Below are 27881 nucleotides of genomic sequence, written 5' to 3' on the forward strand. Positions count from 1 at the left end.
GATGGGGTTGATGACTAGATCAGGTAGATTTGTTGTTCTGCTTCACCCAAAACAGAAAATTCTCTTTCGGCTCATTTAAAATACCCGTCAGCAAATATCAAAGAGATTATGCGCGTTAGGTTTTTAGGCCAGGCATCTGCTTCTTTACTCTCTTACAACAGACATGGTGTGGCGTATATGCATCAGTCCCCACGCTTTTACACCTTGAAACTGAAACAGAACAGAACTGCGCTGAACTCTCCCGCCTCCTTTTCTATATTTCTGTTTGCGTGTCTGTCTGTGCACACGAAGACATTCACGCACAACTCTTGTGTGAATTTATACTAACGGAAGAAATCTGTACTTAAAACAAAAAAACCAGCGAGACCTTGCGTATGTCGTGGGAGGTGGGGAGGGGGGTTGGTTCTTGCTGAAGTATGTGTTATATCTTGTTTGCTTGTTCTTTTTTTAATTTTTTTAAAATTTCGATTATGTATGTGTTTTTTTTCTTTCTTTAGTGTGTTACATCTTGTGTGTCATGTGTTGTAAAGCACCTTAAGCAGATTTCTGGATAGTGTGCTATATAAGTATCCATTCTTCTTCTTCTTCTCATGATGATGATGATCATCATCATCATCGTCATCGTCATCATCATCATCATCAATTAAATGGTGTATCCATTTTTTGGTTTATGTACTTTTTCCCCATCAAGGCCTGACTAAGCGCGTTGGGTTACGCTGCTCTTCAGGCTTCTGCTTAGCAGGTGTGGCGCAGCGTATACGCATTTTTCCGAACGCAGTCATGACTCCTTGAGTAACTGAACTGAGCTGAACTGAACTGATGATGATGATGATGATGTTTTAATATTTAACTCCTCCTTCCCTCTCTCCCCCTGTGTGTGGACGGGCTGTCAGTGGACAGCACAAGACTGACACCAGGACTGGCCACACGTCGGCAGTACGTGCACGCCCGTCTGCTGCAGAGCTGTGGTCAGGTGGACAAGGCCTTGGACTGGGCCTTGGATGCCCTTCAGGACGTCACGGTGCGTCATGGCTTGGTTGATGTTAGCTAGGGTTGGTGTTGTCTTGTGTTGTGCGTAACGGTAAGTTAGGCGTGGTTATGTTGAGTTGTATTGTGTTGTATTATATTGTGTTATGTTGTGTTGCATTGTGCGCCAAGATACGTTAGGCATGGTTGATGCTGTATTCTTTTGTGTTGTTTTGTATATTATTGCATTGTGTTGTGTTGTGCGTCACGGTAACTTAGGCGTGGTTGATGTTGTGTTGTGTTTTGCTGTACTGTGTTGCGTTTTATTGTGTTGTGTTGCGTCGTATTGTGCTGTTGTATGGTGTTGTGCGTCACGGTAAGTAAGCGTGGTTGATGTTGTGTTGTATTGTTCTGTGTTGTGTGTCACGGTAAGTTATGCTTGATTGTTGCATTGTATTCCATTGTATTAAATTGTATTAGATTGTATTGTGTGTTGCGGTACGTTAGGCTTGGTGGTTGGTATTGTATTATATTTTGTTAAATTGTGGTAGGTTAGGCTTGGTTGATGTTGTGTTGTATTGGGTAGTGTGTCACGGAATGTTAGGCTTGGTTGACCAGCATTGGTCTGCAAAATACCTAAAGGTTCGGACGCAAATAATGCGAGTCAAATTCAAAACAGCATGTCAAAAATCCAGTATCAAAGGAAAACTCACTTTATTTATTAAGACTTCTTGTCATTTTTGACATGCAGTATCAGAGGAAAACTCACTTATTTCGGTTTATGCTCAGTGTGGCCTTCATCTTCCTCCACGACTAAACGAAGCGGTTTCTTCCAAGCAGAAATGCTTTTACGTATTTCTTCTACCGATATCTCCTCCCATGACATAATTATCCTGTCCTTTAACGCCTGCTCGGTCAATTTGACTCTCACTACACGGTAAACTTTTTTCTTCAGAGAGCCCCATATGGCATAATCCATTGGGTTACAGTCAGAACTTTGTGGAGGCCATTCATCCTTCTTGATAAATTCTGGTGTAGCCTCCTCCAGATTGGTCTGGGTTACTCTACTTGTGTGTGAAGGAGCCCCGTCTTGCTGAAACTCGTAATTGTTTCCAGGATAAAGACGCCTACAATCCGGGAGAAGATTGTCATTCAATAACTGAACGTAGTTTTCACTATTAACCTTGGCTCTATCAGTGTCAACAAAATGAACGTTTGTTTTTCCTTTCCAGGATACTCCAGCTGAAACCATTATCGATTTTGAAAATCTAGAAGTCTCACGATAGAGGCGAGATGACTGAATTTCTCTTTTCCGTTTCCCATAAACACGATCGTTTTGGCGATATTTAGCTATCTCTAACGTATAGTCTTTCTCTGTGAAAATGATCCTTTTCACATCAGTGGTTGAGTAGCGGTCATTCAAGTTACGGCAGCGAGTTTTTCTTTTCCCTCTAACATTTTGGCCCCTCCTTGATACCCGTATCCTCTTGAAGGGCTTCAGCTCCAGTTCTTTCGCCATTCTTTGCACAGAAGACTTGCATACTTGTAAATCGCTTGCAACTTCTCTAAGAGATTTGTGGGTCCCTGGGTTCTCCTCCTGGGGTTGAATCAGTTCCTCAACACGGTCCTTGTTCTCCTCCGAACATGCAGTCTTGGGGTCTCCCACTGCCAGTTTTACGCGCTACTGACCCTGTAGTGCGTATTTTAGCGATAAGTCTCTTTACAGTGACATGACTCCACCCCTTGCCTGGAAATTCCTTTACGATCCTTCTTCCACCCCAGCCTTTCTCCCTGAAACAGTTTTCAATGGTAACCTTATCACTTTCACTCAAAGGCATGGTTGATCCTTCCAAACCGAAACTTTGGACAGAACTGATTTTGGATACAGACGACAATAAAATAAAAAAAATCAAAAAAAAAATCAATAGACTTGACACCCAGACAGGCTATTTTTAGACTGACACTGATTGACAGATGCCAACACCTGGCAGCTGGCAAGAACACATTGATATTGGATTTTTTGACATGCTGTTTTGAATTCGACAATACTCGTATTTGCGTCCGAACTTTTAGATATTTTGCAGACTTGTTGATGATACCCTAAGGTTACTGTGAAAATTATCAATGAATTCGGTTTCTCTATCACTGAGAAAATACTTGTCAAAAAGCGGTTCACGTTTTTGGGGACACCCGATATATGTGTGTATGTGCCTCTGTTTCGTGTGAGTGTGTGTGTGCGTGCGTTCGTTCGTGCGTGCGTGTGTGTGTCTGTATATGTATGTGTTTGTACCTGCGCGTGGTGCTTCTGTGGCTGTTCTTGTTCTTATTTCTTCCTGTTGTCGACGATCACGTGCCACGCCACGTGTTGTCGGTGCATGCAGGACGCGGAAGAGAGGCAAGAGATAGAGACGCTGGTCAGGGAGCTGAGAGAGAGCCAGGAGCCAGCGGCCCACCACAGCAGTCCCCACGGACCCCCAGACTTCGAGTGGCTGGAAGGCACTCACGTTCTGCAGCACCAGGTAACGCTGCATATCAGACAGGTTAACCGACGGGCGCAATAGTCGATTTTGTTAATGCGTTGGACTGAGGGTCCCGGGTTCGAATCTCGGTAACGGCGCCTGGTGGGTACAGGATGGATTTTTTTCCAGTCTCCCAGGTCAACTTGTTTGCAGACCTACTTGTACCTGAACCCCCTTCGTGTGTGTACGCAAGCAGACGATTGAATACGCACGTTTAAGATCCTGTGATCCATGTCAGCTTTCGGTGGGTTATGGAAACAAAAACACGCCCAGCATGCATCCCCCGAAAACGGAGTATGGCTAACTACATGGCGGGGTAAAAGCGGTCATACACATAAAAGCCCATTTTTGTACATACGAGCGAACGTGGGAGTTGCAGCCCACAAACGAAGGAGAAGAAGAAGACAGGACACACTTATATATACAGGATAATCCAAGGTCCCGCGTGCGGTATTGCATTTAGTGCACGCAAAGGAACCCATGGCAACAAAAGGGTGTCCCTGGCGACATTATGTTAGAAAAACAAAACCCACTTTGATAGCTCAACAAATATATATATATATATATCTGTGTGTGTGTGTGTGTGTGCACTTGGCTACATTTGTCAGACAGAAAACAAAGTATGGGTGGCGCTGCACTGTGGTGACACGCGTTCTGACGAGGGAGAGCAGCCCGGGTTTTACATAGAGAAATTCTGTTGTGACGAAAAAGTAATACGATGCGATAGATCCAATACAATACGATGCGATATGATACGATACGATACGATACGACCCGGACACAGAGAAAGACCTGATTGACTCTATATTATAAATATATTAGCGCCTTCGGAACTATCTAAGTTCAAAAAAAAAAAAAAAAGATCATGGAACTTAATGCAAGAATAAGTCAACATATGCATTCTCTCAAACGAAAATGGTTGCCATATAAACGTACTACTGACAACATCAATTCCTAAACTTTCTTTGTATTACTTTTGTTTTATTTGCCTGACTACTTTCACCACCTCACCCAAGTGTGACAAAAGCTCAGTTTTACTTTATAATTCAATGATATTTCAGTTTTCGTACTACCTAATTCTGTATTCTATTCGGCAGAAAATTGTAGGACTCTACAGTATCCATATCAGTTGTGGCTACTACTACTACTACTACTACAATTGCTAAAGAACAGGGCTGTTACCGCTTCAGTGGCAGTACATTCGAACAGATTATAACCTGTTTGCCCTTTGCGAAGAACACCTCCAGCATCAGAGGGAACACTACCACGTCTTCATAGGCTTCTATAAGGCATTTAACAGTCTGGGGGAGGTAATGTCGACTGCAATGAAGATACTAATATCGGGTAAAAGCTTATCAGCACCACCCAACAACAATATTCCAAAGCAACCAATGCGATACTCAAATAGGGTGCTATTGGAGAGCGCTTCCACACGTCGGTTGGAGGTTGTCAGGGCTGCCTTCTGTCTCCCGCACACACTTGAAGTTCATGTCAGCACAGTCTGCGATGGAAGGAGAACCATCGCGAATGTTCGCTTCGCAGATAAGATCGATGACCTGGCAAGCAGTGAGCAAGAACTCGTGCAGGTTGCTGAAAGACTGGATAAAACATCAACAAGGTATGGCATGAAAATCAGCGCCCAGAAAGACCAAGTTGATGTCCAGCCACACCAATACGATCACTGCTGAAACTGTCCATAAAATGAAACTAGGAACTGTTCAACAGTTCCCTTACCAGTGAACCATCATTAGCAATGATGGATCCAAACCAAATCAGAAATCCTCTCAAGGGTAGCAAAGACAGCATCATTACTGTCCATACTGAAACCTGTATAGCAGTCGAAGAATATCTCCGCCGTGAAATCCGGAGAACGCAAGATCAGGCTCCTGCATGAGCTGGTATATTCTGTCTCTCTGCATGCATGCGAGGCATGAACCTGGCTCAGAGACTTAAAAGAACTTAAGCTATGGAAATGAGGTTCTGTCGCAAGCTTCATAACACCAGATATACTGATCATATCACCTGTGAATACGTGCGCACATGGGACCATATGAAGATCTGTGATCTTATGGCCACTTAAAAAGATTAAACGGACTTGGTAAACCAGTCTTCCAGGGAACTGTTGAGGGAAAGAGACGGTGAGAGAAAAAAGAACGGAGAGCGTTGCAGGATGGAAGGGAAACCACTTGCGTATATACAGGCTTTGGCACACAACCAACATATCTGGGGGAATCTGCCGCGACGCCCCGATGACTCGTCACATCTATTCTGTGTGTGTGTGTGTGTGTGTGTGTGTGTGTGTGTGTGTGTGTATGTGTGTGTGCCTGTCTGTCTGTCTGTCTGTCTCTCTGTCTCAATGTGTCTTAAAGTACAATAAACATTTCTATGAAAGACAAAGCGGAGCTGATATACTGACTGACAAATACACAAATTCACGTCAGTGTCGTTTTCCCAGCAGTCCCGGGCAGACCCCCGAGACACAACACGGCAAAGGCGGCGTTCACAGTCAGAGACCAGACGAAGAACACGTAAGTCGCTGGACACACTTAATGCTTGATTACAATCTACACATTTATGCATGCACGAACACACACACACACACACACACACACACACAAATTGTCATGAAAAGATAAATGAATGACACAATGCAATGTATTACAGAAACTGGACTGATGGTTTCCAGGAAAAAAACCCTTCTTTTACGACACAAGAAACGGTTATCGAATATAGGTAATTAGTGAAACCCATACGTTCTTGTGTCTAAATCGACAAAAATTCTCATGTAAGACATTGTTTTGACAAAGGTTAGAAAAATGTCCCTAGTCTCCCAAAGATGTGAACAGGCGACATAGGAGTTAGGATATTTCATCTCTCATTCATCCAGCAACAACGCCTGTGTGTTCAAAATTATCCTACACCCAAGAAAGTTTCTTCTCTGCTCCAAGGCATAGACGTGTGAAGAACGGGATAATGAAGGTAGCAGTCTTTCCATTTCACTGATCATCCTAATTGACCAAAAAGAAAGAGTTAAGTGTACACACAGCGCACAAAAGACAAGAAGTAACGCTGACAAAACGCCTAGTGCCATCCCAGTGTTGGCAGTCTGGGCTTCAGAGTAACGCTGTACAACAACCATCCCAAGGCACACAAAGGAAAACATTAAGGACAAAATACTAGTGACCAGACCAACCAGCCACTTCGATACAGCGGTGAGAAGAAACAGAAAAGCAAAGTAGCAGACGGAATAGGGAGGGTGGGGGGTAGTAGCCTGGCATACCCAGACAGATGGTGATATGGGAGGGGGGGGGTAGAAGGGGGCGGGGTGTGTGTGTGTGGGGGGGGGGGGGGCATGAGGGCTGAATAGGCATGTAATATAACAAACAAAAAACCCGCAGACCCACAAAACACAGGTGATCTCATAACTTTTTATAACTCATTGTTTCAAATGTCCTCACAGGCTTCCTTTTCAGTTCAGATCCTTCACAAACGAAACGATCGTGGCGCAACAAAATGTGTTGAATGAGTTCTATAGCATTGAATTTTTACCACTGTGTCCGCACTTTCAGTCGTTCTTTCTTCTGGGGAAACCAGTACTGCACACCATACTGGCACATATCAGCTGAACAAGGGTATTTGAAGACAGACTTTCAAGCAAAGCATTTATGTCACTGTCAGTAGGCGGAGCTGAATAATGCAGCAACACAGTGCACATTCGCTCACACTCACCCACATGCACACGCAACACACACACACACACACACACACACACACACACACACACACCAGTGGCTACCACCTTACGTCAGTTTCTATGCATTACTTGGAAGAGACTCGGATGGCACGGTGTGTTGCAGCCAGGACCGTACCGGTCAGCAGAAGAGGGGAGACGCCTGACCAGCCTCCGGTGTATGCCCGTCAGCCTCAGGCACCCGCCCACGACTTGCTGACAAACGCCGCGCACCTTTCTGCTTCAGCATTTGGTTTCTACAATAATAACCACCCCGCTAACGATCCAACTCGTGATCGTTTGAACATAGAACGTCTTCTCAACACCATCGATCTGGATGAAAGCGATAATGAAGACGAAGAATATGATGAGCAAGACATCCGATTAGTGGATTCCTCTGATGAAGAGAGAGAAGATGACCATGCGGAATCGGTGATATCTTTTTTTGACGACACGGCGACAGTGGTGACTGCGGAGACGCTGGAAGACGGGAAAGAAGATGATAACAGAGACTGGTACGAGAAAAGTGAAGAGTTCATCGAAAGTGAAGAGATCGACGAAGTTGAAGCCGAAATCCATTTATCAGAGGAGCAGAGCGACAAATTGAAACGTGGGAGAGGAAGAGGCTTCTACCCTGACTTCCATCCAAACCCACAGCAACTGCTTAAAGACGACCCCAAAAAATACAAACGCTGCCAGCTGAAGATTGAAAGGTCACACAAGTCTATTGCTAGAGTGCTGGACAAAGGCAGCAAGTACTCTGAAGTTCTCATTGAGGGACGCTCTAAGGCAGGCCGCAGCTACATGGATGACGAAGTTGTGGTCGAGATTCTGAGAGAGCCAGGGACGTCCACTGGTTTGCAGCAGTCAGTGGGAGCTGGCAGTACTCGTAGAGAACAGTGTGTAGAAACAATGGCCTGTGGGAAGGTGGTGGGGCTTATCAATAGAGTACATTTTGCCAATGTTGAACACCCAGTGCTGTTCTGCACTCTGGATCACCTAGAGAGCCATTTGATGAAACCGCTGTGTAAAACCGTTCCCAAAATACATGTTTTGAATAATAATGTCAGAGAAAAGTATCCTGCGTTGTTGAAAAACCGAATAGAAATCAAAACAGTTTCCCCAGATGGTGAAATCAAGTTCAGAGGATACTGTGACGTGCAGCCTGACAAGAGAGAGCAGTACGTGTTCAAGGTGGCCATTCTTTCATGGAGGCAAGGTAACATCTATCCCCTCGGAGCCGTTCTTGATGCTCACATCGGTGGCAAAAATTACTCTGGAGGACTGGAAGTGCTGTCCATGCAGCAGCGTGTCCCAAAATGTTACCCACGAGCAGCTGTGGAAGACGTGAAGAAGATTGTTCAAGACCCGTCCGTGAGCAAGGGAAGACGTGAAGACCTGACGACAGAGCGACTGTTTACCATCGACCCTCCTGGCTCCAAAGACCTGGATGACGCCATCAGCATCAGAACAGAGGGTCCCCATGTCGTCATTGGAGTGCACATTGCTGACGTGGCAGCAGTGGTGAAGAAAGGCAGCGGACTGGATCTGGAAGCCAGGCGTCGGGCAGTGACTTTCTATCCCCTCCAACGACAACCCCGCTGCATGCTCCCGGAACCCCTGAGTCACGGCAAGTGCAGTCTGCTTCCGGGTCAAGAACGTCTGGCTTTCTCAGTGTTCTTCAGGTTCAACCAGAAGGGGAAACAAGTGGCTGACCCAGAAGTCAAGAAAACGGTCATCAAGTCCAGACAACAGCTGACCTACGAAGAAGCACAGAAAGTCATTGATGGAGATCGCAGAGTGAAAGTGGAGCCCTCCATACAAGACGACATTCGTCAGATACACAAAATCACAGCTAAGCTGCGCGAAGATCGTCGGAAACTCTCAGTCTTTTTCGTCCCTTTTGAAGACCCGAGGCTGCCAGAGCTAGAGCAGCTGAACGAGTGCCTGGAGGCCCACGCCCTGATTGAGGAGCTGATGGTGCTGACCAACTCTTACATCGCGAGTCGCCTGAACAAACGGCCCAGGTACCGTGACTGCATGATCGTGCGCTGTCATAAGGCCCCGACCTACGAAGACCTGGCCGAGTGGCAGGAGAAAGAAGGTCACGTGACCAACTTGGTGATGAATCTGCAGGGGACGCAGGTGACCCCGGGGAGCCGTCTGTCCGTGGAGAACCCGCCGCCTGTCCGGGCCTTCCCCCCCCAGCCCCCTGTGCTGGTCCAGCGGCAGGTGTGGGAGAAGCTGTGTCGCCACCTGGAGTTTGGGGAGGGGCAGGAGGCGCGCACCCTGGCCTTCATGGACGCTCTGCACCCACTGCAGTGTCTGGCAAACAACAGCTGGATGGACATGATGGAGACGGCAGAGTACAGGTGTGCCTACGGCCTCAACAGCCCCCAGCTCCGTCACTTCGGTTTGTCCCTGGACGTCTACACCCACTTCACCTCTCCCATCCGCAGGTACGCCGACCTGCACGTGCAACGTCTCCTTCACGCCGATCTGGACGGGAGGTCGGCTGACTGTGACCCCAGCGAGGTGACGGAGCTGTGTCAGCACATCAACAGCGCCACCTCCAGACAGAAGGCGTTCGGCAAAGGCTGCATGTCTCTCAAAGTGGCCGACAACCTGCAGCGGCAGCCGCTGGTCTTCAGGGCCTATGTGGACGCTGTGAACGACGAGCAGCTGACGGTGTTTGTTCCATCGCTCCACAAAGTTTCGGACCGCAAGCAGGAGTTGCCCTTCAGCGTGCTGGGCGTCAGCAGCCAGCCTGAGGTGGTCACAGACACCGCCCTGAAACAGCAGAGCGTCACTGTGAAGTGGAAGAAGAGATTCTATGGTGACAAAGAGAAAATCCCCATGGACCTACAGTCTTTGGTAAAACGTCAGGAGAAATCCGAAGATAAAGGTCCAGAGAAATCTGGAGATAAATCCTCGGGTGCTATCACACTGAATATTCGTCCTGACCAGCTGACTGCCACAGTTCGTCAAGAAGACTGGATCCAGATTTTGAAGAAACTAACATCCAGTCCTGCCGCTGATAAGTCTCGTTGGGAAAATGTCCCTCAAAAACTGAGTAGGGACACATCTGGAGTGGACTATTTGTCTTCAGAAAAACGTGATGGCACAATCTCTCTGAAGCCTGTCCACTTCCAGAGGGTGTACAGGCGTGGGCAGATCGTGCAGATACAGATGTCTGCAGGGCCCAGCAAAGGGATACTTAAGCCTAGAGTGGAGACCCTGCACATTGCCAGCAACGCCACCGTCTGCACGCCGCACGTCCACGACCCTGTCCAGACCCTGTCTCGAACCGCCACCCGGGCCACCCGAGACCAACAGTTCACGAGCTACAGGCAGTACCTCAAAGCCTGGATGCCTCTCCTGGAGATGGAGGCGGCAGTGGGTGCGGGGGCCGGTGACGCCTGTGTGGTCATTGACGACGTGGCCGTGACCTTCAAAGCGCAGACCTCCTCCAACAGCGTGCTCTACAGAGGCACGTTCACGCTGAAGACCAAGTACTGCTACGATCACTGCATCGAGTTCGGCGGCGTGTCCGTGGACAGAATTGACAAGGAGGAGTACAAGAGCGACCACTCCTTCCCTCTGGACTACCTGTGCCTGCGCTACAGGTCGGAGTGTGGCAGCGCCGTGACGTCACGGATCGCCCAGAGCGCCGTGGCAGACGCGGTGGATCGGCACTTCACGTGGCTGGCCCACGCCTGTGTGGTGCAGGTTCTCCGCCAGAAACGGAAGGCGCCCGACGGCGGCCACATCATGGTCGTCTTCGCCCTGTCCCCCTCTAGCCCCCCTCCCCCTCCGCAGCTGATGACCAAGGCGGGGGGCAAGGTTACGCTGGAAATTCTGCCCAAGACTGCGGTGGACAGGTGAGAGAGGAGACGGTGCCAGAATGAAAATGAAACCTATTTATTTATTTTTGCTGTATTCTATTTCATTTGGTTTCCTGTGAAATACAATTTAAAAAATAAAAATTCAAAAAAACTTTATTAATCCACATGGAAAGTAATATGTGCAGCTTTAATTTCATTCTCAACATCTTTTTAGGTGATTCATCATGGTGCTGACATTCTCATGATATGGTAATGTCTTCATTCGCCCGAGAGAGAGAACACACACACACACGCACTAAAAGAGAGAGATGGTGGAGGGAGGGAGAAACAGAGGGTGAGAGACAGAGAAAGAGAAGTTCTTCATTAACGGAAGTTACTGAGGAGCATATAATTGCATTTTACATCCAGTCCTCGCCCAAAACAGGAACTAAAACGAAAGAAGCGGTTGGCGGAAAATATGTAAATAAATAAAATTATAATGAAATATAATGCTCCAATTGAATGATCATGTAACTGACCTCTCTCCTTCCCGAACCACCCCATCCCCCCATTCCCCACTCCCCCCTCCGCATTTCACCGTAATTCACGTTCTGCACAGGACAGATCTAAAGGAAAAGATGTGCCAACAAAACGAAAGAAACTTTCTGGAACTCATTGCTTTGGATTACTGATTTGTTTCAGGCGTTCTCAAGAGATGTTGTTGCAGCTGGAAGACCCCAGGTGTGAACTTGCACAAAGCATTGCATACGGCAGAACCATCCCCAAGCTAGGTACGAGTGAACCACGACACAGAGAACGTTTTTCTTTCTTTTTTTTTTTTACTTGTTTGCTTTTGTCATCCCGTCACTGAGAACAAAATTAATTATATTGTGCTGGGGGAGACTATGATGATGACGATGATTCTTTTTGTGGCCAAACACACTATGAATATATATATATATATATATATATATATATATATATATATATATATATATAATGAAGTGCTCTTGTATAGTGCCGTTCCCCCGCAGAGAGGATCACGGCGCTTCACAAATTAAATATAACGAGATAGAAGCTATGATCAAGAAAATTCAAATCAAAGTCAACCACTCATGGTGCTCCACAAGTTCTATGTTTCAAAAGAGAAGCAACAATCCTCAAGAAAAATAATAAATCACAAAGAAACTATATATATATATATATATATATATATGTGTGTGTGTGTGTGTGTGTGCGATTTCGAATATTTAAGGATTTCATCACAAGACCCTCAGGAGGTGTAGTTTCAATGTATAAGTAGTTCAAACTGGACTCTGAGCATGTCCCTTGAGCAGACTGACGGTGCCCAAGCCCCTGTGTCATGGACTCTGGGTGTTAGCACGTTCCAGCAATGTAACAGAATCTACTTGTATGTTCCAGCAATGTAACATAGAGTCTACTAGCAGGTTCCAGCAATGTAACAGAGAGTCTACTAGCAGGTTTCAGCAATGTAACAGAGAGTCTACTGTCAGCAGAAAGCATCCTCGCGAAACACCACTCAGGACCGCCAAGTTATCTCAAAAATCGATTCGAAGTTTTGGCTAAACAGAATTTTCTTTTTGATAAATGCAAAGCAGTTATGATGTCCATGCTTTTTATGTCAATCTGTTGACACACAGACGTACAGATGGATGCACAGATACATGGTGAGAGACAGACAAACAGAGAGAGAGAGGGAGAGAGAATGTATATTTAAAACAAATGATTGTACACGGCGAACCAGCATAAAAATTCGAAAACAGTGCGTCAAAAGTTGTAAATCAACCATGAACCTTGGAGAGAGAGAGAGAGAGAGAGAGAAGAAAAAACATTTGTGGTATCAATGATTAAATTGAAATATGACAGTACTTTTAATGGTTAAATGTTGATTCATTGTTTAGTGCAGCACTTCAGAAGCAAAGCAACTATTGGTTGACAGTCTCCTCTGTCAGATCATTGGTACAAAACTGTTAGTAATAATAAAAAAAGATACGTTTCTCATCTCACATACCGTATCATTTCTTAACAGCTGTGTTCACATCTTCATTGTCTCTGCATACTGTTTTCCTTGTTGTTGTTGCTCTGGCATTTCATGTGAATACAGCAACGATGAACATGAGGTTTAAGACAGCATTGTAGAGCATTAAGTTCAACTCTCTGCTAATATCAGACATTGGCATATGCTTACAGTTAAGCTGTATGGTTTATGGTTTCTCCACTCAGTTGAAATTCGTTTGCAGCTTAGCAATTTGTGAAGGTATATGACTCAAACTAGCAGGCAAGATTGCACTGACTCTTAGTGCTGCAGCCTTGTGGGGTAGTTAGCCTTTGGGAACCATCCCCAACGCTTCCTGTCCTAAAACCCTCTCGACCGAGAAAGTGGGCATATAACTTTGGCAAGACACTCTCCACTGTAATCAAATTTTTAGCCCAGATAGTCGGAACAGCAGTTGCCTCCTCTACTGTTCTGATAGTCATTAGGTCGGACACGACTGAATATCATAGGACGTGTTTCTGTGTGGCAGACCCTGATCACAAACGGCTGGGGAACAAGGACGAAAACCACGAAGTACACCTGGCCGAAGAGGAGGACCCGGAGAACCCGATTCGTCGCTTGCCGTTCAACAACAGAGCTCAGTTAGATGCCATCAGAATGGCCATGACCAACAGTTTGGCTATCATCCAGGGGCCTCCAGGTCAGGACTACAGCCTTCGGAATTTTTTTTGGGGGGTGGGGGGTTGGGGTGGGGGTGTTGACTGATCGATATACGCAACACAGCATCTTCTTTAGAATAAAAAAGAAGAAGAAAAAAAAAAAGCAAATGCCTGACCTTAGCATAAACCTAGCGCGGTAGTCAGATATTGAGATTCGACCCTGAGTTTTGTGTGAAACGTGATTTGATTATTAAAATGAAATGAATTGAAATGAAGTGATTAAAGGAAACAAAACAAAACAGAAAGTGAAAAATGCACACAGAGACACAGACACACACACAGAATATTAGCACACAGAGTCTGTTAGGCGCCGGACTTCTTACTGTAGTTCACCAATGATCAATGATCAGAGTTCGAGGCCCCATGTCGGCATGGCGTCGTGTGCTTTAGAAATGCACTTTGCTCCGATTTTCTTCACTCCACACACATGTGAATGGGTACCTGACTTTGGTTGAGGGTGAAAAGCGTCGGAAGGGAGGTCTGGTGCCCCGCTGAGGCTTGGGCACAGTGGATATTATTTCACTGTCCATACAGCCGTACAAGGCTGTGGAACCATTAACCTTATTAACCTTTAACCCATTACTGCGGCAGTGTTCAGTGGCATGGCAACATTAATGCACTGATTTCACTCATAGCCTGTCGAACCCAAGACTTACCTGTATCAGTTTTGCCGAATAAGGTGATGTGAAACCACTGAAATGATGTTATACTATACGCGTAGGCTCAAACTTTCGATTCTGAATGAGGAAACATTATTCAGTATGTTTGAAGAATCAGAGAACCTGTACCGACGAATACGTGAAAACTGTTCCACCAGGCACGGGAAAGACGAAGACGGGCATCAAACTGGTGTTCCTGTTCTGTAAAGTCAACCGACAGCTGCAGGCTGAAGGCAAGGGCAAGAAGACCGTCCTTTACTGTGGGCCCTCCAACAAATCCGTGGACCTGGTGGCACGTGAGTCACAACGAATGAGTGGATGGTGACTGTAATTTTCAGTCTGTGGGTGTAGCGGTGTCTGTTAGCTGTGTCTGTAAGCGTCAGTCTGTAGGTGTGGTGATGGCGATAATCTTCGGCCAGTGTGGTTGGTATCGTGGTGAATGTGTAATTTGCCTGTCAGTTTGGTGACTATAATTTTCAGCCAGTAGGTAAGGTGACTATCATTTTTAGCCATTTGGTGTGGTAACAGAGGGCAGCCCTGGCAAACTCCAACCGAAATTAGAACCACTCTCCAGTAGCAGTCTGTCTGAGTGCTGCACTGGCCACTTAGAATAATAGTTGCCAGACGGTGTTGGTTACCTTTTCTCCGATGTAAAATTTCCCAATTTTGCATTTCTCCTCTGTCAAACGCCTTCATGAAGTCTACGAAGATGTGTTAGATCTACCTCTCATTTTGGAGGTGAGTTTCGCAAAGGGTACGCGGGTTTAAGATATGTTGGATGGTACTTTTGCCTTTGCAGGATCTGGCTCATTTCTTCAGCAATAACACTTACTTGTATCAGCTGATTGGTTACTCGTATTATTTACTTTTTTTCGTATTATTTACTGATTACTTTTATTATTTACTTGATTTGGACCATTGATTACTTATTTCATTTGTTTAATTTGAATGGAGAAATGTTAACTCCTATTTACTTGATTTGGAGTACTGTTAATTCTTGTTATTCACCTGGTTTGGACCACTGATTGCTCTTGTCATTAACCCGATTCGGCCCACTGGTTATAGGTGAACTGAAGAGCAAGCTTGGTTCAGAATGTCCGAGTATCGTGAGGGTGTACGGGTCAGCAATAGAGAACAAGGACTATCCTGTGCCAGTGGAAAACACCAAGTCCACGCGGGGGGTGCGAGACCTCACCAGCGACCGAGATCTACAGGTGAATACACTTCAATGTGTATTATCATAGCAATGAACCTTTCACAGTTACACCGTTTCTCTGATTTCAAATCCTTTGATCAAAATGTTAACGCAAACGTCCATATGATGCGTACAAATTACTCGTGGTGCATAGGCCTACACTGATGTCATGTTGTGTGTGCACATTGCTTCATAAAAAAACAACAAAAAACAACAATCAATAAACCAACAAATTTCTGCCCCATCTTCTGAACCTTGTCGGCGACATCCCTACTCACCCCCCCCCCTCCCACACACACACACACACACATACACCCAAGATCCGATCGAACCGAATCCCCCATGCACGGTGACTTCCACTTGGTGACTTGGTACAAAAAGGGGAAATGCACCCGATTATGAAACGAGTGTACACGAGTCCCGTATACAGATCAGGATTTTCACACACACACACACACACACACACACACACACACACCTCCGCTCAGCCAGACATTGATTGGTGGTCATGGTGATAGTCATTCGGATGAACCGCGGTCCCGTGTTGTGGCATACCTTCGGCGCACGTACAAGAATCCACAGGGAAGCAATGTTTCAGTCAATGCTGGTGTTGTGCGAGGAAAGGGGAAAATAAGGGCGGCACTGCAGTGTGGCAGCGCTCACTCTCCATGGAGAGCAGCCCGACTTTCACACTAATAGCCGAGTGGTTAAGGCCGAGTGGCAATAGTAGAGTGGCTAAAGCGTTGCGCTTCCAATCTAAGGGTCCCGCGTTCGAATCTCGGTAATGGAGCCTGGTGGATAAAGGGTGGAGATTTTTCCGATCTTTCAGGTCAACATATGTGCAGACCTGCTTGTGCCAGAACCCCGTACATGTGTATACGCACGCAGAATATCAAATACGCACGTTGAAATTCCTGTTATCCATGTCCGCGTTCGGTGGGTTATAGAAACAAGAACATACACAGCATGTACACCCCCAAAAAAGGAATATGGCTGCCGACGTGCCGGGGTAAATAACCAAAACGGTCATACACGTAAAATGTTACATGTCTGTCTGAGTGTGTATGTGTGCGTACCCGAAATATGATTGAATGATACAGGAAACGAATGGTGAGCGCATAATGGCTGCCATCAGTGGGCTATACCTAGGTAGACAGCCTGTTGTGCCAATGACCCCGTGTCTACTGTGACAAAAAGTTTTACAGTATAGTAATACAAACAGTACAATACAGTATAGTACAGTACAGTACAGTACAATACAATACAGCACAGCACAACACAGCACGACACGACACGACACGACACGACACGACACTGTCAGAGAGCAGCTCAAGGCTTTTATACTCACCGTCTTTCTGTGAATGCACAGGATGTGACCCTACACCATCTGATCCGAGAGGAAGGGAAGCCATTTGCAGAGCACCTGGCCATGTTCCAGAAGTACTTCGACAAGTGTCGGACTTGGCCTGACCGGTACAGCGTCAGCAGAGAGCAGCTGCAGAAGTACTACAAGCTGGTGTCCAAGGCTTCTGTTACCGAGCTGAAGCACCACGAGGTGGTGCTTTGCACGTGCTCTGTAGGCGGCAACAGGAAGGTTATGATGGGCACTGACGACTCCGTTTACCAGGTAAGTGACTGTAATCGTTGTTATGTGCGTGCATGTACCGGTTAGGGTGGGGGCTGGGTATGTATGTTTGAGTGTTGGGGCTCAGTGTCTGTGGGGGCCTGCAAATTGTTAATGTGTGTTGAGTATCTGTGTGTGTGTGTGTGTGTGCGCGCGCGCGCGCAAAAGTACGCATCCGCGCTCATAAGCATTAATGCTGATGATGTGCGGAATGTGAAAACTACAGTAGCATCTTCCATTTCTGCTGGTCCCATGGACGATGGCGGCTTCTCTGTCCTCAGTTGATCATCGACGAGTGCGCCATGAGTCCCGAACCCCAGAGCCTGGTGCCCATCGTGGCCACGACGCCCCGGCAGTTGGTGCTGATCGGGGACCACAAGCAGCTGAGACCCATCATCACGTGCCAGGCGGCCGCGGAGCTGGGTCTGGACCAGTCCCTGTTTGAGCGGCTCTTCCAGAAGTTCCCTGCCTACTCCGTCTTCCTGGACTATCAGTACAGGATGGTGAGGAAACGGTGCCTTTTGTGTCCGTCTTCTGTTGGCAAAAGAGGCAGTATCAGTAGCTCAAGGAGGCGTCACTGCGTTCGGACAAATCCATACATGCTACACCACATCTGCCAAGCAGATAACCTTTCTCCATTCTGACACTCAATATCTAGCCATACACTCTCTTATCAAAGAGATCTATGTAAAGATGTAAAACAAGCGTCATTTAGCTTACCATCAACAATCAGTGACACATAAGGTAATGTGCACCAAATATATAACTGACAAATACTAACACCCAATGTTTAACTCCTGTCAAACCACCATACAATAATAGTTGTCACACCAAATATATGGCAGACAATTACAAACTCCCAATATTTAACTCCTGTTAAATCACCTTACAATAATAGCTGTTTCCATTAAGACTGAACAAATCTGTACTTTGTCTCTGCGAAGTATCTCACTGGTAAAATTATTACATGGGAATCATATAGTTACCAAGTAATCCGGCAAATATATAGCAACCTGTGTGCACCAACATAGGACTGCCTCTCAGTGGTCTCAAATCTTACTGAACACATACAGCTATGTGTTACCCCACCTGCATACAACATATGACCACAGCACATGGTAATCACAACTACCAAGTCACACATGTTCCCCATGTTGAATTATCACCCATGTGCACACACATGGAAAAGCATGAACATACAGTTACTGAGTTAGCCTGTAGATTTGTTCACCTTGAATATAACCATCACAACATACAAAATAGGTAGGTCAAACCTCAAAATAACTCCAAGAGCAGCAAACCAAAACATTCTACACAGATACTACACACACATAACCTCTGTGTTTCTTTGTGACTAAATGCTTACATTGTTCCCACAGTATGTCAACAATTGACGCACCACTGACATGTTACTGAACATTCTCATTTATCAAAGATGCACAAAGTGTAAACCCAAACATGATATCCAAGCATCATACCATAATACCAACCTGTAGCAAACAGGAAAGGGGAGGGGGGGGGGAGATACCCAAATACCCATAAACCAGTACTCCATTTAGTCAAGTGTTGGCTACATTGTGCATTTTAACCACTTTCCCTTCAGTCACTAGCCTCAAATACAATTAAACCACACACACACACTCACTGGCTATACTCTCTCACAAGTCATGGTATTTGCATCAACACATTCCAGTTACATTAACTGTGAAACACCACATCAGCTAAAAAGGGTCTCTCAACGCTTTTGTGATACAACATCACAATTCTACTAACTCCAAACTTTTTCCAAAAACCAGAAAGTAAATTGCCAACAAAGCAAAATACAAGTACAAGCATTACTCACAGTCCCATGTTTCATGGTTTACTTCATATTCTTGTAGCAGAACACAATCCCACTGAACTAGTGTGTTAGTCACAGGATCCAATACCAGGAATCAAACATTCAACTAAGTACGAAAAGTAGATGCTAGTTCGACACTCACAGCCCCCATGGTACTGCCTTGTCCGTCCGGCTCTCCTGGCCTGCCCCAAGCAAGGAAAAGGAAGAAACCCCACTTGCCTATCTATTCTATCCTCCTGACCATTTGGCGCCGTATCAAACTATCTTCTGACCCAGAACCTTCCCAATTAATTTGCTGAAGTTAACAGACCAGTCTGGGACCAACAGTGCTAGACTTGCACATCAACACTTTTCTCATGGAACCTGGCACTGCCAAGGAGAAGGGGAGGGGAAGGAGGAGGGGGTGGTGATGAAAAGAGGAAGGGAAGGAGGAGGAAAGATCGCACAGCCCTGATTCTGTTCTAAACAGCTCATGATAAACACACCATACCATGCCTCTTACTTACCACTGAGGCAGATGCCATCCTGCCAGAGATCAACATGGGGGGTAAGGGGGAGTGTGGGGGGGAGGAAACGGGGTTGAGGGTGATGGAAGTGGGAGGGAAAAGGGCAGGGGAGTGTATAGGAAGAGAACGGTCCGAGTAGATACCATCTTTACTTTGTATTTCTTGATAACTTGCTCCCTCTGCACTTGGCCAAGGGAAGGGGGAAGGGAGAGAGGGTATGGGGAGGGGTGTTGGTGGGGATAGATGCCATGGAAGGGGCGGGGGGGGGGAGAAGAGTAGGGAAGTAGGAAGGAGGGGTCCATCAGTGAGCAGTGTGTCCTGAGAAAATCCCATGCTTCCACCATAGGCGCCTGACACACTATAACATATTTTAAAACGTTAACAGTTTAAACCTAATACCAAGCAGCTCCCAAATTATTCATCTTGTGCTGCAATCATAACATGAACAAATAACATCCAACTATCGTAATTTTGAACAATGACCTTTCTCAACATTTTAACGGAAAGCATTCATGGCAGAATAGCGACAAAATTATCAAGAACAAAAATGTAAAATTTTGTTTCTTCAGCAAAATAAAACACATCAATAAATACCTTCAGTCAGTAGTACTGTTCCCAAATGGGGTAATCCTGCAGTTTAGAATACTAAACTCAGGGGCCGTTAAAATGAAAAAGTAGAAGGTGTTTTAGACTGACTTCGATGCGCTGAGTCGAATGCAACCCTCAGCTAAGCTCTAAGACCACTCCTTTTGCCACGAAACTGGATCAAATGCACGGTAAGTAGTACTCCTTCCCGACCTGCACGCCATTTTGACGTAAACACCACGTCACCAGCAATCAAAATGGCTCGCCGATAGTTGCTCGGGAAGTGACCGACTGAGTTTACTATTTATTATGTCTCTGTTTCATTGACAAGGAGTGGCCGTAGAGCTTAGCTGAGGGTTGCATTCGACTAAGCGCATCAAGGTCAGTCTAAAACAACCTCTATTTTTTCATTTGAACGGCCCCCTGAGTTTAGTATTCTAAACTGCAGGATTACCCCCAAATGGGAATATTCTTTGGTTGCCAAGTGTCAAGTGGCAGTGACTGGCACAAGGAACAATATCTGAGTTCAGCGAACTGGAACTGGCATGAACTTTACAGTTAATAGAAAAAAAACAAAAAAACAACACCGCAAAACATGTAGGCAACAACATCACTTGACGTCATTCGCTCTGACGTCATTCCTACAAGTTGTCGTCACTCCTTGTCTCACAAGACTATTGAAAGAAAACAAATACACACACATTTGATCTGTTACACACACACACACACACACACACATAGGCCTATGTGTGTGTGTGTGTGTGTGTGTGGAGAGAATAGAATAGAATACTTTTTATTGTTATAAAACCTTAACCTTTATAAGACACAATGAAACATAAACATGAGCATATTAAGTAGAGAAACATTCATGAACAAATTTCGCCAGCCTTGGCAGTAATTCTGTTAGAAAGCTCAATTCACTAGGCTTTGCATTTGGACGACATATATCGATTAGGAATCTGTGTCTGTAAGTATTGTTCTTCAAGTTACACAATTGTCTGAAAGGTGAATCTCATTTTCTAAACTGTTACAAGTATCACACAGTCTTTGTTCTTTCGGTGTATTTTTATATCTTCCCTGTTCGATTTGTAAGTCATGGGCGCTGATTCGTAACATGATCAGTGCTTTCCTGTGTTGTGAATTTGCAGTATTCTTTAAATACGGTTCAGTTTTATAATTTGTAATTTGTAAAATTCTAATTTAGATGAACTGTTATGTTTCTGTTTTCAAAATTTCACATATTCATTTTCAAGCTTATTGGATATAGCATACTTTAATCTTTTAACACTAAAAGTGAACTGATTTTTCCAAACATGATCTAATCCAGTACTAGTTAATACATTTCTTATGAAAAGTAGCCATTGAACATTTTCATTTGTTTGACGATACATGCATTTATATGTTGTGTATATAAGTGAATTCTGAGGAAGCTCTAATATGTGTATCCAATAGCCAATAACTTGACATATTATTTTTTAGGTTAATAGGGAATCTTCATAATTCTAAAACGGGGAGAACCATTGCTCTTTTATGTACACCAAGTAATTGCTTACAAATCTTGACAAGAAGTCCTTCATGGGGAAATTTGTTGAAAATGCAATTACTGAATAAATCGAATAGATTAAACGATACATCTCCTGCAACATCATTTGGAAACCAAACTTCTGCTCCATATGTTGAAATAGGCGTTATCAAAGTATCATATAACTGGACACATGATATCTATATTTATATTTGTATTTCGATATGTTCTGAGTAGCACATGTAGAGCCTTATTTGCTTGATTTTTAAGATGACCTTGTGCTCGACTTAAGTTGCCAATCCTATGAAATATAACCCCTAAATATTTATATTCTTCAACTGTTTCAATTATGTTCTCTCCACATTTAAAATGTAGGGGCATTTTAGGGACAGTTTTCGAAAAAAACGATTACTTTTGTCTTTTTTCTATTAAAACGTCAGCCCCATTGACTGCCGTAAGAGTATAAAATGTTAAGCTTTTCTTGCAAGCCGTCTTTAGATAATGATAAAATAACTAAATCATCTGCATATAAAAGACATGGGAGTCTAGTAAATGAAATGTTGTGAATCGTTGGGGAGTTCATATCTGTGGTGATATCATTTATAAAAAAAAATATTGAATAGAGTTGGGCTGAGTGTATTTCCCTGATGTACCCCCATTCGAATAATAAATTTTACTTTGAAATGATCTTGTGATTTTGCGTAGATTTTAGCGTTCGTATACATATTTTTTTATGATATTAAAACAATACTTTTTATTCCTATTCGGTGTAGCTTCAGCATCATTGCATCATGCCAAACACTGTCGAACGCTTTTTGAAAATCTACAAAACAACCATATAGTCGACTGCTTTTTTTCTTTTCGATTATCTCATCTACTAGCTCTTTTAAAACAAAGATTTGATTCGTGGTTCTATAGTTTTTTTTCGAAATCCGGCTTGTTTTTTGATCAGAACGTCGTTACTCTCCAGATATTAATTCATTCTTGTATTCAGGATTGTGCAGAATACTTTACCAAATGTATTAGTCAGTGTAATCCCCCGATAGTTATTTGGATCCATTGGGTTGCCGCTTTTATATAAAGGGATACTGATACCAGTTTTCCAATTGTCTGGATACATACCTGTTGTATATATTATATTATATAGCTTTTGCATGACAGGTAACAGAACCGGAAGACTGCTTTTGATCATCTCATTTGTTATTGCGTCCCTTCGTGGCGATTTTTTCTTTTTTTGACTTAGGCATGCCTTTCGTATTTCTTCTTCAGTAATTTCTTTATTGAAACTTAATGTATAACCATCATCTAACATTTCAGTGTTTTCAGTTCATCTTGAACTTTTGTTTTTTGCTCATCATTTATTTCCACGTCTTTTCCAATTAAATTTTCTAAATGATAAATCCATTTTGAAACATTTAATTGATGTTTACATTCGTTCTGTTCTCCCATTGTCTGCAAAGTTGCAATTGTTTTCCATGCTGATTTTCGATCTTTATTGAGCGCCTCATTTAATTCTTTCACCAAGGGATTTTTATATGAACGTTTCTTTTGTTTTACCAGTCTGTTGTATACCTTGCGTTTAGCAAAATATTTTTGAGGCAAAGACTGGTGTGTGTGTGTGTGTGTGTGTGTGTGTGTGTGTGTGTGTGTGTGTGTGTGTGTGTACATAGATTTTTGTTGTTGTTGTTTAACAAAATAGGTGTTGGATTTCAACTTTGTTTTATTATATATATATATATATATATATATATATATATATATATATATATATATATATATATGTGTGTGTGTGTGTGTGTGTGTGTGTGTGTGTAGCATCGCATAAGACCAGCGTTTACTGAAACATCGTTTCCTCTGTCCAGAACCCTTACATCTGTGAATTCCCCTCCAACAAGTTTTACTGCGGCAAGCTGGTAACAAGGCCCTGTTTTGCGTGGAATGGACCTCCGCTCCTCAGGTTTTGGCCCACCGACCCCACTGGCTCGGACAAGAGGGTGCCTCACCTGCTGATTGACGTGCGGGGTGAGGAGGAGACTCTGACTGTGACCACTGACGAGGGCAACGAGCGCTCCAAGTCCAACAGGAAAGAGGCAGACAAGGTGGTGAGTGCAACGTCCAGTCCAGGAGAACTTGATGGTTTAGAAATAATCTTGAATTGCTTTAACAGTTCATATGAATTGACAAAGACAAAGACAAAGACAAAAGAGGGCAACTTTATCATGTGCTCTTTGTGTCCACGGGTTCATGAATGGTTTAAGATAATCTTTAATTCCTCAACAGTTCATATGAATTAACAAAGACGAAGACAATAAGAGGGAAACTTTATCGTGTTCTGTTTGATGTCCATGGGTTGATGGGTGGCGCTCAGAGCTCACTGTAAGGTGGTGAGTGCAACGTCCAGGAGAACTTGATGGTGTTAAAATGATCTTTAATTGCACGACAGTTCATATGAATTAACAAACTCAAAGACAAAAGAGGGAAACTTTATCATGTGCTGTTTGATGCCCATGGGTTGATGGGTGGCACTTTGAGCTCACTGTAAGGTGATGAGTGCAATGTCCAGTCCAGGGTAACGTGATGGTTTAAAATAATGTTGAACTGCTTTCACAGTTCATATGAATTACAAGCACAACAAAGACAAAAGAGGAAAACTTTGTCATGTGTTGTTTGATGTCCATGGGTTGATGGGTGGCGCATGGAGCTCACTATAAAGTGGTGAGTGCAACATCCAGGAGAACATGATGGTTTAGAGTAATCTTTAGTTGCTCAACAGTTCATATAACTTAACAAACACAAAGAAGACAAAAGAGGGGAGCTTTATCATGTGCTGTTGATGTCCATGGGTTGATGGGTGGTGCTTAGAGTTCACTCTAGTTATGGGGAGGTTTGTTTGTTTTTGAACTTTGTTAAAACCAAGCTCGTTGTATGGATCGATCAGTTTCTCTTGTCATTTCCTCAGATCGAAATCCTGACGTTTCTCCGGAAGAAGCTGGTGGACTTGTCCAACATCCGACTGTTGACTCAGTACAACGCCCAGCGCCACCTGCTCGAGGAGAAGCTGAAAACGGTCATCAGGCAGAACACGGACTCTGTCTTTGACCACTACGATGCCGGCAAGATCAACGTCAGCACTGTGGTCTCCAGCCAAGGTAAACCAGTGCAGCGATGTGCTGTGGCTTAATTGGTTAGGCGCTGGACTTCTATCCCACTTTTCCAAGGTGTTCAGAATGTTTATTCAGATTAAGGCCTCGGCCCCATACTGAAGGGGCTGATACAAAAGAACATGATACATAATTCTCACTGATAAACCAAGGTAACAGTTAACAGACATGAGCTTTACAGATGAATATTAAGTCTGCAGTGCGTAGCCTCCCCGGTGTTCCTTGTGTTGTGTCCTCGGTAAAGACACTTTACTCCAGTTTTCATCACTCTACCACCCAGGTGTGGATGAGAACCTGCCATCGGTTGGGAAAGGTTAAAACAGTGGAAGGAGAGTATTGGCCCGGCATTTCTCTGCCGAGCCCTAGACACAGTGGATTTGAATTCACTGTCCCGATGGCCGTAAAAAGCTATGGACCTTTAAGCTTAACAATAAAACCGGTACATGCCCAATCAAGTCAGATCAATTTGTTTACAGCCCAACAACAAATTTGTTATATTGCCTTATCTTGCTGACGAAACTTGGGAAAGATCTAAAACTATGCTTGTTGCTGTATTGTTGGTTCACAGCTGTATGCAACATTGAAAACATTGCCTTTGGCACTTATAACGAGCATGTTTCTTTCTAAAAAGTTTGGTATTTTGACCTGAAACTCCCAACACTTTCATTGAATATTTCATTTTAAAAAAATCTTAAGGATGTCGTCAACTAATAAAGTATCATAATGTTGGTTTTGAAAGCAATTAATTAATTCCACTTTCCATTTGGCTTTGGTTTTATAAGACTTAACTTGCACTTTTCGAGGTGGAGTCGAGTGTACCATGAACTCAAATGGAGTGTAGAGTATAGTCTGGTCACGTTGGCCCAAACATTAACATGGACCTCCATAGCAGTGGCATCATCTTCATTCTCATTTCATCATCGGTGTAGGAACAAGGTGTTACCGATTATGTGTCTTTTGATGCCCAGTTCTCATGTTGACCACACTTTGTATCCCATTCCACTCCCATGCTTGGGATGAGTTCCTGTCAAAGTCTCCAGTGTCACCAGATTAACTCTGGGGGTGACACTTACTAGGTCAGGCTCCGCAAGTAAGTGATTATTGTCGTCAGAAGGGGGATTAGTAGGTGTTCTCCTGCGTATGTGGAATCAGAACAGGCACTTTGAACACTACCGCAGTGATGTGTAGATATTACAGGGCCCAGTACCAAACAGCGCTCCACTGTGTGCAGGTGGGGAGTGGGACTATGTGATCCTGAGCACCGTGCGGTCCCTGCCCTCCTACAAGATAGAGCCTAACCCCACCCTGGGCTGGTGCCGCTCCAACCTGGGCTCCATCACCGACTGCAACCAGGTCAACGTGGCGCTCACCCGGGCCAGGAAAGGACTCTTCATCGTCGGTGAGCTGAGCTGTCAGCAATGATGTGCTGTGTTGTGCCGTGCTGTGCTGCATGTGTGTGTGTGTGTGTGTGGAGGGGGCGGTCTTTGGGTCTATACATCGGTCAGGCATTTTACCCTCCCCCCCCTTCCCTTCCCCCTATTTCCCACCCTACTCTGTCTGGGTGGAGTTTAAAGGCCTGTTCGCTGACGCCTGTAAGGTCAAGTTGTTCCCCTGAAGACTCTTCATCATCGAGAAACTGCTCTCTCTCTCTCTCTCTCTCTCTGTGTGTGTGTGTGTGTGTGTGTGTGTGTGTGTGTGCTGTGGATGGCCTGACCAGTGCGTCAGGTATGTGCGTAGGTCAGGCATTCCCTCATACGCTGCAGCCCCCGTTGGTTGTTTTTTTTTTGTGTGTTTTGTTGTTGTTGTTTTGTTTTGTTTTTAAGCAGATGTAATGTGGTGCACTTGGGTCAGTCCGCATGCTCGTACGCCTTCCTGAAACTGAAAAACTGAAACAGTGGGTGGAGGGAGGGGGAGAAGGGGTTTAGGGGTGTGGGTGGTGAAGAAAAGTTGCTTGTAAATTTGCTAAATACTGCCTTGTATGTTTCTGGCTGATGTTTCTGATTGACGTTTAACAATCATTGTTGATAAATTATGGTCACAAAACATAGACAGTCACCAGCTTCTGGTAGCCCTTTTTCGGCTGTCATTTATACTGGCAACAGGGACCACTTGTCTGTATGAAGAGCACGCAGGAAAATTGAAGATGTTTGGCGAATGCCCGTACGTTGTTGTCTGATTGTGTTAACAGTGGTGATGGTGTCCGGAGCAGATGTGGTGTAGCGTGAAGGGACTGGCTGCACGCACTGACACCTTGGCACAGAAACTGAAACTGTCAACAGTGGACGACAGCTTTTTGTTTTTGATGGAGCGTTCTGTTATTTCCTGACCTGACTCAGTGCTTTCGTGTATTGTTCGTGTTGTTGTTTTTGTTACTGTTTCAAAATATTAGACATGATCCGAATCGAATCGAAACGAAGTTTCTATTTACCAGCCGGGTAACGAGACAAGCAAATCACACGGTCTTCTGCTTCTGGTAGTCTTTTGTCGGCTGTCATTTGTACTGGCAACATGACCACTTCTCTACATTTTTTTTCTTTATGGAACTTTCTGTTAGTTGCTGACCTGACTTGAAGTTTCGTGTGTTTGTGTTGTCGTTGTTGTAATTTTAGTCTTGTATATGATACGAAACGAAACGAAGTTTCTATTTACCAGGGTATGTATGATAGTCAGTCATGTCCGACTATGGCCATCAGAACAGCAGAGGAGGTAATGCTGCTGTCCTGACTATATGAGCAAGAATTTGGTTATAGAGTGGAGTGTCTTGCCCAAGTTACATCCCCACTCTCTCGGCCAAGAGGGCTTTAGGACAGTCGGTGTTGGCGCGATTCTCAACTAGCCCCCAGGGATGCAGCACTAAGAGCCAGTGCAATTTTGCCTCCCACATTGAGAGTCATAGTCCTTCAAAAAAGATTAAGCTGTAAAATGATTTACAGAGTAGCGAGATAAGCAAATCACACATTTTTTTTGTTTTTGTTTTTCCCCCACCCAGCCCTGGGCATGGTATTGCAGTGAGG

At 44.5% G+C, this 27881-nt stretch overlaps 1 protein-coding gene across 8 annotated transcripts in view; it reads left to right on the top strand.

The window, feature by feature from the left end:
* LOC143295528 (3'-5' exoribonuclease HELZ2-like) overlaps positions 1-27881 on the top strand; it is a 52100-nt gene that overhangs the window by 21223 nt on the left and 2996 nt on the right. For 7 of the 8 annotated variants that reach the window (XM_076607266.1, XM_076607270.1, XM_076607269.1 and 4 more), the window contains 13 exons: positions 894-1021; positions 3348-3485; positions 5941-6013; positions 7343-11096; positions 11742-11830; positions 13586-13756; positions 14593-14730; positions 15500-15648; positions 16999-17256; positions 17535-17756; positions 23569-23808; positions 24666-24855; positions 26099-26266. In XM_076607266.1, the coding sequence (XP_076463381.1) occupies positions 894-1021; positions 3348-3485; positions 5941-6013; positions 7343-11096; positions 11742-11830; positions 13586-13756; positions 14593-14730; positions 15500-15648; positions 16999-17256; positions 17535-17756; positions 23569-23808; positions 24666-24855; positions 26099-26266 (5718 nt within the window). The remainder of the gene's footprint in view (positions 1-893; positions 1022-3347; positions 3486-5940; positions 6014-7342; positions 11097-11741; positions 11831-13585; positions 13757-14592; positions 14731-15499; positions 15649-16998; positions 17257-17534; positions 17757-23568; positions 23809-24665; positions 24856-26098; positions 26267-27881) is intronic. The other variant, XM_076607264.1, reaches the window with a different exon arrangement.

This window comes from Babylonia areolata, chromosome 20 (genome assembly GCF_041734735.1).
Source record: "Babylonia areolata isolate BAREFJ2019XMU chromosome 20, ASM4173473v1, whole genome shotgun sequence".
NCBI classification, from domain to species: domain Eukaryota; kingdom Metazoa; phylum Mollusca; class Gastropoda; order Neogastropoda; family Buccinidae; genus Babylonia; species Babylonia areolata.